Source organism: Gallus gallus, chromosome 1, assembly GCF_016699485.2.
Source record: "Gallus gallus isolate bGalGal1 chromosome 1, bGalGal1.mat.broiler.GRCg7b, whole genome shotgun sequence".
Classification (NCBI taxonomy): domain Eukaryota; kingdom Metazoa; phylum Chordata; class Aves; order Galliformes; family Phasianidae; genus Gallus; species Gallus gallus.
Window position 1 is genome coordinate 130,536,985 of NC_052532.1, and position 12,821 is coordinate 130,549,805.

The 12,821-nt window shown below is 44.0% G+C and overlaps 1 protein-coding gene across 5 annotated transcripts in view; it reads left to right on the forward strand.

Moving 5' to 3' along the window:
• Positions 1-12,821, forward strand: part of CYFIP1 (cytoplasmic FMR1 interacting protein 1) — a 63,707-nt gene that overhangs the window by 48,981 nt on the left and 1,905 nt on the right. For all 5 annotated transcript variants that reach the window (XM_015277764.4, XM_004938458.5, XM_003640523.6 and 2 more), the window contains exons 25-29: positions 544-634; positions 8,154-8,284; positions 9,936-10,008; positions 11,124-11,218; positions 12,452-12,690. In XM_015277764.4, the coding sequence (XP_015133250.2) occupies positions 544-634; positions 8,154-8,284; positions 9,936-10,008; positions 11,124-11,218; positions 12,452-12,690 (629 nt within the window). The remainder of the gene's footprint in view (positions 1-543; positions 635-8,153; positions 8,285-9,935; positions 10,009-11,123; positions 11,219-12,451; positions 12,691-12,821) is intronic.

The window sequence follows — 12,821 nt, forward strand, 5'->3', positions numbered from 1 at the left end:
AAAGGCAGCATGGAGCAATTAGGCATTAATAAAGGAGGCTGAAAAGCCTCGAGGTGGGGGAGGGGTCCTGATCTGAATGCTCAGATGTTTCGAGACAAGTCTAATGGCGGGAAGGTAAACTGGCTGTGGACTGGAGCTGTGTCTTAACTGGTGTGCCTGGAATTGCCAGTTTAAGTTGTTATAGACATGCCTCATACTAAGCATTGTTCTTTTGCTGCTTTTGGAAACATTCTGATGAACTTGTTCACCAAAATCAAAAAGTTGGTTGGACAGTAGAGACTGGCTGTGAGAAAAGATGATGATTTCCTGTACTTTCTTTTCTTTCCTGGCTTTAGCTGTTGAGCCACTATTCCTGTAGAAAAAGCAGCTAATACCACGTGAAGGAAAGTGCAGCTGTACTCATTTGGAAGAGTGACCTTTCTGTAGATGATGGCTGGCACAGGACTAAATTCAAGACCATGTTTAATCCATATGTGGCTTGAACACAATTGTTGTGTTCCTCCAATAACGCTGACACATTAACAAGTGCCTTTTTTCTCTCAGTTACAAGGGACCATTCTTCAGTATGTCAAGACCCTGATGGAAGTGATGCCTAAGATCTGTAGGTTGCCAAGACATGAGTATGGTTCTCCAGGTTAGTTCACGTTTGGTGTTGCTATAAACTTAATAAAATGATACTAACTACTGTCTTCGGGATTATATATACCTCTGTTTGTCCCTCCCTCTCTTCTCTGTCCTGTTAAACAGTACTTAGTCATTTTTTTCATAGCAAGCATTGTTAAAGGCTGAGCTTTCAGAAAATACTTGATAAAGGATTAGATGTTGTTTTACAACTTCATTCCTTAGGGAAAATGAAAGGATGGCAGTCTGTCTATAGACAGCCTTATGACACGATTACCTTGAGGTGGGATATCCACAATAGTTTCTCATTCTGGTCTTTCTCACAAGCACATTGAGCTTTCCCTCTGCAAGGTTAGCCCTTTGCACCTGTGCTGTTTAAATGTCTCGTTTAGATAATCCTGACTCTCCAGAAGAGCCTTTATTTCCTCTTGCTTTACCCTTATGAAATGTAAGATGAATGGAACATTACTGCTGAGGGGCAGACTGGTCCTGCCAGAGCAGATGTGTCAGAAGGTTGTGCAGGGAGCACCTCGGCCTCTTAACAGGAAGTATAACAGTTGCAGAAGAAGAAACGTCTTCGCAAGTTATATGCCACTATGGGGAAATAATTGGCTAATTAGTATTTATCACATTGTTCTCTGAAATTTTGAAACTGCTTCCCCCCCCTTCAAAAAATTCCTCCTCCACAATATCTAATTAACACAAATTAATCTTTTAATCTTTCCATGTGCCACCCACCTCCTGAGCAGATCTTTATTATTTCAGAGTTCCTTAGGTTTATTAAATGCCACTCCAAATGGAGTAAGGTTGTTTTTTTTCTGCTTCCCACAGCTTGCTTGACGCTCGTTACCAATGTTAAATGAAATCAAGGACGCACTAAGTGTTTCCTTCCTGTTTTTCTCCCTGGAGCATAGAAATGGATGACTCATGGTACTTAGCAGCTTAAAAATAATCTTTCTGAGGTTTTTAGCCACTCATTAAGTCCTGACCGCAGTAGTATGTATTCTCAGATACAGAGTCTGCATCACTGAGGTTTGAGGTGCTGCAGGTGAGGTTAGGAAGCCCGTGTTCTCTTGCCAGAAATCCTCAACTTTAAGAAGTATTCGGGATTTAAACAGAAACTTTCTCCTGACATAAAAAGGCAATCTATCCCATAAGGAAGGAAAAACTTTACTTGTGCAACTATTCACAGAGATGATCTACTCTTGCTGCAGGACCTAAACCTTTTAAAATCCTTCTTAACATTCCTGTTTTCTAGAGATCACTAATAACTTTGACCTCATAATTACTACTTGAAGAGAAATCCTCTATGATTGGATTCCTGCTGTCCTGAGATGTCAGAGTTCATCACGTTATGGTAGAAGACAGCAACTCGAATTGGAATGGATCTCAAAAAACCCACTTGATTCTGTACCCCTCAGCATGTCTGTGGCTGGTGCACAGGCTGATTTTGTCTCGACAGGGGTATTTTTCTGTGCTGAAATACTTCTAGCAAAGAACACTTAATAACTTCCCAGAAAGTCTCTTCCAGGAAGCTGCAGAGGCAGTCTCTGTAGCACAGTCACAGCTTTTCTGTGTCCTTTCTGAAGCTGCTAAACAAAAAATGTGTTGAGGAAGCTCAGGGGGTTCTCATCCGACTGTAGCATCACTGAAGAATTGCACTACTGCCTCTGGAGCCTTTCCATCATGAGCTGCCTGCCCTTGGAGCACGTCTGATTGGTGATGGAAAATATTCTCTGTGATGGCAGCCTGCTGCAGATTTTAGCCCCCTTCTGGCATGCTGAGAGGAATTGTCATAGTGTGAAAGGAAACCCACATTTGATTCAAAAAACTCCTCTCTTCTCTGTGCTAAAGTCTCTTCTGTACAGTTTCTGCCACTCATTCACTTCATTCCCTTGGCTCACACTGAAAATGCAAGCAAGTGCATACCAGCTGTTGTCTCTTGCCTTTTCTGCCTCAGGCAGCCTGCTGCATAAGCAGTGTTCAGTAGTTGTAGTAGTAAGTTTGCATCTTACAGAGTGTGTTTGTATGCTGCTTTTCATTCCTAACAACTAATTTAATCACTTCTTTATACCTGCGGCTGCCTACACGTACAGACCAAAGCTGTGATTGCAGTTTATGGATTAGATACACAGGTTCTCATCTGCCTCGATGTAACATTCGTTCATTAATTTAGAATTAACTTCCTGAGTCCATTCTCCACAAGCAATGCAATTGAAGTTTGCTCAGTAAGGCTCCAGCTATTTCGTGTTCTTCAAACTTTGATGGAGAGCTTTCTTTGAGCTCCACTGATTGCAGTTCTGGGAGCTCTACGTGATCAGCCCTCTGGACCTGTGGATTTCTGAAGAGAGATTTATTCTTGCTAAAAGGAACAGAGTACAGACAGTGGCATTAGAATTGTTCAGGACTCCTGCTCACCAATGGGTTTGTTTCCATAGAAACAATCTCACAGCAGTGGGGAACTTGCTCATCCTGTAGTCATAAAAATATTTGTCTAAAAATACATTAAGTGTAAGGGTTTATAAAGGGACCTTTTAAAGTCTCTGAAGCTCTTGAAAGGAATAATGGCTTATAAAAGTCTGAACTTGAATTTTGATCTTGGAAGTAAAATTTTTCTTCTGGTGTTTTCCTAGGATTTAAACATGGCTTTCCTTCTTTTCATAAACAAGTATTTCATGTCCTGCCACTCTGAAATGCCATTAGTTGTGGTGAGGAAAACAGTTCCCCAGCTCTGCCGTGAGATGAGACTTACAGGTGTGGTGTGAGGCAAAATGTGCATTACAACATGCAAGAGGCCATGACCTCTTGTGATCACATCTTTGCCCTCCATCTAGGAGAAGCCCCCCAGCTCTGTGACTCCAGTTGGCTGCCAGCTGTGCTGCCATCTCTCCTTTGACCAGTTGTGCTGCTGGCTGTGCCTTTCTGCTTCAGCACAACAACCCAGCAAGAAACTGTCTCCCCATGTATGTCTTCTGGAGTACCTAATGAGAACTGGAGGGAGCCTTAGCTGGAAGAGAGCAGTAGTGGTGAGAGGGAAGCATAGCTTGGGGCAATAGCAGAGGGGCTGCGGATGCTTCTGGTTATTCCAGCTTTTTGACTGAACTTGGATCAGTGGAAAGAAGGTTAATTTTGCTGGGGGGCCATGACTTGAATTCTCCTGGGGGAGAACATGAAGGAAATTTATTCATAGACTTTTCTGAAACTTGTCCATTGGAAAAGAATGTGGGGACATGGGGAGATGCAAAGCAGGAAAAGACAGGAGTGCTGTTGAAGGACTTGCAGAAAAACATAGGGGAGGCCATTTTCTGAGCTCCAATATCAGATAACTCAGTGAAGACAAACTTTCAGAAGCTTTCCATACTGTATTTGCTTCTGTCTGATTTGGACGTAGAAAGGAAGCTAAGGAATGACACTGAAAAACTTTAAGAGGCAATGGTGTTGGAAATGCCCTTCAGGTGCCTGTACTTAATGAGAACAGAAGTAATCCTGGTTCACTGTTGACAAAACACTGCAGAAGTGTACATTATGTTTTCATAAAACAAAATCCTAGATGATTTTGAAAGGGCAATGAGTAACACAATAGATACAAAGACCAGTAGGATATTTATTTCTAACAAGATAAGCAGTGCACAGACTTCGTGGTCAGAATTCCTTTTTCTTTTAAAGGAATGGTGTGACTGCTGAGATGATGCAAAGCTAATTAATGATGTGTCTGCTGAACCGAAGAAATAATCATAGATAGCACTTGAAGGTCTGTAGGGGAGTGAACATAAACTAAAGTTCATTACATTACCCGGTTTCTTGGGAACAATTCTGCTGCTGCAGATTAGCAGACTTCACCTCACAGTTGTTAAGTCAGCACTGTGCAGAAAATAAGCCATAACATGGGTAGATCCAGAGTTATTTTCAAGATCAGGTTTGTTGTTAGTCAGCACCTTAGGTATACAATTAATAGCCAATAGCTAATCTTTGAGGTACGAGGCTTGTTACAAGCTCTGGAACATGTTTGAGTCTCTGGGTGTGAACTGAGATTGTTTTATAGAAAATGAGAGAAGACCAAAGTGAAGAAATCTGACCATGTGTTGATTTGGTCTGACTTCCTAAATTAATTAGTGTACAGGCTGCACAGCTGAAACTTGGCATCTGCTGTTTGAGCGCTGTTGAGATGGAGCCTAATCCTTTACTAATCTCCTGTGCTTTACTAGATCTGTTTGATCTCAGCAGAAGCAAGGCTGCTGCTATCTGTGTAAATCAGAAACTGGGATTATATGACCAATTATTATTGCACGTAACGTCATCCCATCTGCAGGAATAGAGGGGTTTAGTTAAAGTTGCTTTCTTGGAAAGAAGGAGCAAACCAATTCATTTTCCTTGCAAAATACAACATGTATGTTAACTCAGTAGCTTAGAGCTTGCACCCACAGAGTTAGGAGAAGGACAGAGGCTGCATGCAGTTAAATGAAACTAAGACTGTTGGTCTTTCTGCAGGGCTTCATTATGCGCATGGAATCTCATAGGAATGCCTTTCTGTGTGCTGTACAGTACAAGCAGATGTAACCAGGAGCGCCATAGCTTAAATATTAATGGAGACTTGATAATGTGCTGCTGCCCCAGGACTCCACTGGGGAGCATACTGTGCTTCCAGCATCATTTCTGTTCCATCAAAAATTGCCTGTGTACTTCTGTAAACTTTCCTCTGCTTGGCCCCTAAATCAAGCGCTGCATCTAAGGAAGGTAGTTGATACGGCTTTTAGAACAACTGTGTAATAAATACAGAGTGTCAGATTCTCAAAATAATGACACCATTTGTTCATGAGTGCCTGTGTGTGGGTGTGTGCATTTATGGATCTGCATATGGCCATGGGAGCTTTCAGGGAAGAACGTCTTTGTTAAGGACTTTGAGAGGAACTCGGTAACTTGGAGCAGTTGTAGAAGACAATATGTAATCTTCATAGAATGAATCATAGAATGGTTTGGGTTGGAAGGGACCTTTAAGATCATCTAGTTCCAATCCCCCTGCTGTAGGCAGGGACCAGGTTGCTCAAAGCCCTGTTCAGCCTGGCCTTGAATGCTTCCAGGGAGGGGGGCATTCCTAACCTTGCTGGGCAACTTGTTCAGTGTCTCACCACCCTCACCTCTCAAGCCTGTCCAGGTCCCTCTGGATAGCATCCTTTCCCTCTAGCATATCACCTGCAGCACTCTGCTTGGTGTCATCTGCAAACTTGCTGAGGGTGCACTCAGTCTCACTGTCCACGTTGCTTACAAAGATGTTAAACAACGCCAATCCCTGAGGAATGCCACTCATCACTGGTCTCCACTTGGACACTGAGCCATTGACTGCAACTCTCTGAGTGCGACCATCCAGCCAATTCCTCATCCAGCAAATGCTCCATCAAATCCATTTTTCTCCAGCTTGTCAACCAGGATGTCATGCCGGGACAGTGTCAGACACTTTGCAGAAGTTGGGGTAGATGACGTCAATTGTTCTTCTTTATCCACTGGTGCTGTAACTCCATCATAAAAAGCTACCAAGTTTGTCAGGCATGACTTGCCCTTAGTGAAGCCATGTCAGTTACCCCCAATCACCTCATCCTTATTTTCTGTGTGCCTCAGTTGGGCCTTCAGGAGGATCTGCTGCATGATCTTGCCAGGCACAGAGGTGAGACTGACTGGCCTGTAGTTATTTGGTGTTCATGATATGAACCTCTCACTTCTCTGGCTTTTGGGTGGACTTACAGTCTTGATTTGGTTTCTTGTTGCACGTTCCATATGGATTTAGGTAACAGCTTTCGTTATTGCTGGTCACGGTTCTCTGTGCTGCTCTTGGTTTCCCTCTGTGCTGTCATCTTCCGTTTTTACATTTGCTGTAGGTGACACCGGTTATTCTCAAGATTTCACTGCAGGGCTGTCTGTGTAACATTAATAACATTCCCTTCAGCTATATTTCAGTTTCTTCTTTGAATCCATCGAAGTCAGCAAGCGTTCATGACACCCTAACGGAGGTCATCAGTTTTCTGTTCTGTTTTCCTACTCAGTCACTAAGCTACTGAAGCTGGGTCTGAAACCTCTCTTCACTGCATGGAGGAGCACTCCTTTACTGCACATTTTCTGTTGACAAACAGATCTTTGAGATGTAGCAAAGGCAGTTCTGGCTCCCCTTACTGTGCACTTTACTGATGTTCTCTGTTGCTAAATTTAATGGTGTGAGGCTTTCTGTAGAAGCACGTGGGTTAGTCGTACTGTTCCTTCCTCCGCTGTAAATTCTTAAGCTCTGCTGAAATTGAGGGATTTCCTTGGCATAGATACGCTCTGGCACATATTTTGTGTTATGTGCTCCCCCTGGGCTGTCACCTTGTTGGGTGAATATGGAAGGCTCATCCTCTGTATACGAAGTGTTCTCCAGCCGCATCCAGGCAGCACAGGGGAAGGTGCTGGAAGCTCTCTGTGTTCCTCATTGAGTGTAATGGAAACTGCTCTATCTAGCATACAATCCATAAAGCTTTGCATTTTGTATTTTCTTCTATCGCTACTCTTGAGGGCTTTGGTTGAAAAGGCTGGGTTGTTTATGCAAACAGATGGAAAAATGCTGATAGAAATACATTATAAAAAGCCTGGAAGCTGTCTGTCCCACTGCAGTTTTCTGTTCTTCCTCACCCACCCTGCACATCCCTTCAGCCTCAGTGCTGCTGACCTGCAGGAGCCACCCGAACCCAGGGGCTTCCTGAGCTTGCCTGTAAACCAGGGAATGGCACAGCCTTTCTCTGGAGTGGGGGAAGGAGCTGGGAGTCCATCAGTGCATTAAGCCTCACCGTTGTTTGGGAGAGGTTTGAGATGATTCTATAAGTTGTGTGGCTTTGAAAACAATGATTTTGCTGATTTTCAGCAGTTTTTGAATAACCTGACAGAAGCACCATTCTGACTGTGCTTGTCAGCGAGGATCTGCCACATCCTTGCCAGCAGAGCTTGACTTGGCTTTTTTGCATTTAATTGTTTTGTGAGATTATGGATCACGTCTGGATGTCTGCGGTGCTATCAGCTCTATCTTGACATCACTTGTGCTCCCTTCAGTGCTCTGCTCCTTGCTGGCTCTGTCATTTGTGGGAATAAGAGCTGTGAACTGAACGTGTTGGGTAGTGCAGCAGGCTGGGGGACAGAAATAGAATCAAGAATAAGAGGCTGGAACAAGACTAATAGCAGACAAGAGTCCTGTTCTGTCTTCCTGCTTCTGGAAATCATTCTCTTACCTCCTACTTTAGCGGCTTTATCCAGCAGACTGTAGGCACTCCATTCTGCATGACTTATCCAGTTGAAATGATCAACACACCACTGGCTTAACGCTTAACCTCTGATTGTTGATATGTTTAAATACTGCTCCTTTCAGTTTCCTCTAGGAAGCATGTCCATAAATTGGAAACAATCTCATGTGCAAATACATGGAGAGCTGTACTGGTGCAATCATCGCTAGATTTCTTTCTGGCTCCTGAGTTTGATTTTTCTTTTCTTTTCTTTGTTTGCTTCTGTGTTGATTTCAGGTATCTTGGAGTTTTTTCATCATCAGCTGAAGGACATTGTTGAATACGCAGAGCTGAAGACTGTCTGTTTCCAGAATTTGCGGGAAGTGGGAAATGCTGTCCTGTTTTGCCTGCTTATTGAGCAGAGCCTGGTGAGTACCTGCTGTGCTGGTTTAAAACCCTGCTGTGTCTCCAAATGTACTCTCAAATTTGTGTTACTAATGACACAAATAACAAGGTTGAAATCTGCAGGATTGCTGTTGTGGATAGACAGATAGGTAGAAACAATTTCCTGTGCTGATCTCTTGGTCTTAATGCTTTTGGGTGTGCACAGAGGGAAAGATGGGCATTGCTTATGAGCCTGAAAAGCAACAAGAGTGGTGTTTTCCCTTTCTTTACCTGTGTTGCCCCTTCTAAGTGGGGAGAGACTCTCCACCTCTGCATATAGGTACTGAAGCTGGGCTGTCCATCAGGAGAGATCTTTGCTGACTGCCAACCAACCCTACATTAACTCACTCAGCAAGCTGGCTGGGGGCCTGCTGTGCATAAGCATAAATCCTCATGTAAGAGTCCTTTTCTCAAGTGTTTAAAACTTTAATGTTAGCTGAGATAATGAAGGCGTGCTGTTCCTCAGGAGACCTGTTCAGTGTTAGAGCATTCCTCCCTAGGGACAGAGAGTGATAGGAGGGCCAGGTGACCAGCAGTGAAACCATATCCTGTGTTTGGGTAACTGTCACAGCGGAGAGAAACTGGATTCCTAGAGTGAGCTTCAGGTTAACAGGGCACGAGGTGAGAGGCCAGACAGGTGAAGGCCCCACTGCTGCCTGGGAGAATTGGCTGAGGGTGCACTGAAGTGATGCCAGTGCTGGAGTCACATTCAGTGGGATATGGCCTTGAAGGCACTTTCCAGCAACGCACCCCTGCTTGCTGCCCCTCCTCCTGGTTTTGCCCTCAGTGGTGCCCTGATGTCCTATCAGTATTCCAGTATTTTTCCACTGTGGTCATCTACCATAACTAGTGCAAAATTTAGGGTCTTTGGTGCATCTCTGCTAGTGGCTGGATCTTGTTATTCTTTACTGCATAGCATGTCCATTTTTGTGTTGTTGACATTGAGGATTAGAGCTAGGAAAGGCACATAGCCATAGTACTCTAACCTTGCCAGGGCTATGGCTGATGAGCATCCTCTAATACTAGCACTGAGGACTGCAAATAGGCAGAACCTCTGCTCCAAAAAAGAGGCAGATGCACAGCAAAGCTGTGTGTCATCTGCTGGTCATTTCTCCATGTACAGCAACAAGAAGCAGGAGGCATCTCTCTTCCTTCCCCACATCCCTGAAGAGGTAAAGCAGCTCTTGGGAGGTGTTTCAGCCTGCCTTGTTGGGAGACGTGCCCAACGTGATAATGTGTTGTGGGAACAGTGCTGGTAAAAATAGCTGAGCTGTGCGTCATCCATCACAGTTCTGTTTGTCTGCTCAGGATCTGTCTGCCACTTTCACACTGAAATTACTCATCCTGAATTAGTCTTTTTCATAAATATCCTGTCCTTTGAGAACTGCCAGCTCAGGGTGGGAGGAGAGCTGCTGATTTCTTTGTCAATCCAAGCTAACCTGGTGAAATCATATCGTCTTTGGAAGTACTTCTGCGAAGAGAGCGCCAGAGCAGTTATGTATGCAGCTTTGACAGCAGAGGCTGGCTGCCCTCTGCTGTTCCTGCATCAGCATGTTTTTGGAAGCCTAGTTTTTTGTATTTGATGTGGGCTGGGGACTCTTTATTCCTAACTGCCTCCTTTCCATTTTGTTGCAGTCCCTAGAGGAAGTGTGTGACCTGTTGCATGCGGCACCGTTCCAAAACATCCTGCCGAGAGTTCACGTCAAAGGTATGAAATGAAAACACCCTGTTTGGGCAATGCTTTCTGCTTTCCTTACATGCTGCTGCACGACTGGTGACCGCTTCCAGCCCTTAACAACACTGCTGTTACATTTGTGGTAGAGGTAACCACTTCAAGCCTGGTTGCCTGGCTGAAAAATATATTCTTGGTGAGTTGCAGTGCAAACTACAAGAGGGAGATGAGGAATACTCTGTCAGGGATGAGTGGGGTATTTGGGGCAGTAGTAATGCCTCAATGTGGGTAAGGTGAGAGGCTTTTCTGAAACTACTCTCTAGTGTACATGGCTGTCAATCACAATGAGGCATACAAAGCCTGGGAGCAGATAAAATAAACGCAAGCAGTTCCTGTAGACTTTTCATATGCTTGTTTTCTTTTTTTTCTTTTTTCTATCATATTGATACACACTGAGTGTTTTCAGGATTGCTTTCTTGAATATCCCCTTTCCTTATCCATCACTGTTAGGAAATGAGCTTTTTTCCCCTTGCTCTTCTGCTTCTTTCCAGGCTGCTCTTCTGTCTTGTCCCCTCTTTTTCTCACTGCCAGAGCAGCTGATCTGTTCTGCTCAGAGAAATCCCATCAGCTAAAAATCTTTGAGAATATTTTCAGACTTGTGCACCTCTATACATGAAACAAACCATTTGTTAGACCATGGTAAACAGTATTTCCCACTTGTCAAAGAATATTTCCTACTTGCCAGCAACGAGGGGGTGCCAAGTGCTTTTTTTAAACTTTACTATTACTATACACAAAATTCCACCCTCACTATAACCCACCTTCTACAGTCAGGCAATTTAGTTGGTTAGTACAGGTGGGAGTCAAATATGTTAGCAGCAGCAGCATAACAGAGTCGTACTTTCTGTGAATCCGGTAATGCATTATATGTATTCCGCTATAAATACTTGGTGTTTTTTTTGTTTGGACGTACCAATCTACAATTTAAAATATGTATTTTTTCTAAAAGCACACTGAAGATTAATCAACTGCTTAGAATTGAAGTGGCCTATAAAAATAAAAACATATTCATCTTTCTACTGCGCTGATAAATTGCCAGATATCAATCAAATGAATCAAATGAATCAGTGCTCCTTTTCTTCTTCTTTCAGAGGGTGAAAGGCTTGATGCTAAAATGAAGAGACTTGAATCAAAATATGCTCCGTTACACTTGGTCCCTCTCATTGAAAGACTGGGAACACCGCAGGTAATCTTGTTCTCATTTCTGTTTGAGGCAATTCAGGACATTTCTGGGCACTGAGAAGCCTGTTCTCTGACAGAGCATAGATAGCTGTGTCAGGAATTCAACCCGCACACCCAGCTTGCTCACATAACAGGAATTGTATTAGATCCATGGATTTGGTAAAACTGTTATAGCTCAGAAGTTTAAAATATTTGAGATGGGTGGAGGTGACAGGTTTGGAGGAACATTGAATTATTCATGTATGTTGCTATGTAATACACGGTCAGTGTACAGGCCAGGCCGTGATCTGCTAATGCAAATCCCACCCAGTGTGACCCATTTTCATGTATGTAATTTTCTTAAAACAATTTCTTCCTCTTTCAGCCAGTAAATTAGAAAGCCACTGAAAACGAGTGGTTGTTTGAATTGAGTTCTCCAGGCAAGCAGATGACCAAGGAGGACATTCTTTCTCCGCTGTCTTTGTAGCTTCAGCGCTGTTTTTCTGTCACTGTGGGGGCACAGTAATACTCTGTGAACTGTAGTGGTTTACAGGCCACTGAGATGTGAATTGTGTAGAGCAGAGTGCTCTGAAGCAAAGCCTTCAGACTGCTTTTATTGTAATGCACAATGGTGGGTGCTGCCGTGCCACAGAAGAGAGCAGTCAGTGTGAAGGTGCAAGTGGGACAAGCACTGACTTGGTATTGCCATTTTTTGGTTTTATCTCAGTCCATTTCTGCTGTCTTCAAAGCTTTCTCATCTCTAGCAGCTGCAGCAGCAGCTACAGCCTGTAGTAGCAGCAGGCCACTGAACGCTCTTCTTGCTTTCTGCCTCCATCTGTGCAGGCAGAAACCCCTTAACGCTTCCTTAGGACAGGTTCAGAACTAGCATCGCTGCATTAGCATTGCTCACTGGGGCAGCAGAGTACAGGTTTATTTGAAAAGGCCCTTAGATTTTTCTGAGTGCTTTTTCACTGAACTGAACTCTGACTTCACTTCAAGGTCAGGAGGAACATCTAGAATAAACCAAGTGAAACTGAATTAGGGTTGGTTGGTTGTTGTTTTTTTTAAGCTCCTGTTACATGTTTTCTAATCACTGTGCTCCAAAGCAGAGCACAGTGTGGGAACTGGAGCATTTATGTGAACAGTGCTGTGCTATTAGCTCAGGATGATACCATTCTAGAAGAAGTCAGTGTGGAAGAAGGCCTGTAAATCGAGTGCTTTGTGTGACTGGGATTTTGCACTTTCTGTCTGTTCTCAGCAAATAGCAATCGCAAGGGAAGGCGACTTGCTGACCAAGGAACGCCTCTGCTGCGGCCTGTCCATGTTTGAGGTTATCTTGACAAGGATCCGATCCTTCCTGGACGATCCCATCTGGCGTGGGCCCCTACCCAGCAATGGAGTGATGCACGTGGACGAGTGTGTAGAATTCCACCGCCTCTGGAGCGCGATGCAGTTCGTCTACTGCATCCCCGTGGGAACGCACGAGTTCACTGTGGAGTACGTATGGGCAGCTGCCGGCGGTGCACCTGCGCCAACAGCGCTTCCTTTGTTCCTTCTGCACTGGGGGGGCTGCGAGGCACCAAACAGAGGGGTTTGTTTGTGTGTCTGCTTACTGCAAAAGCAAGGGA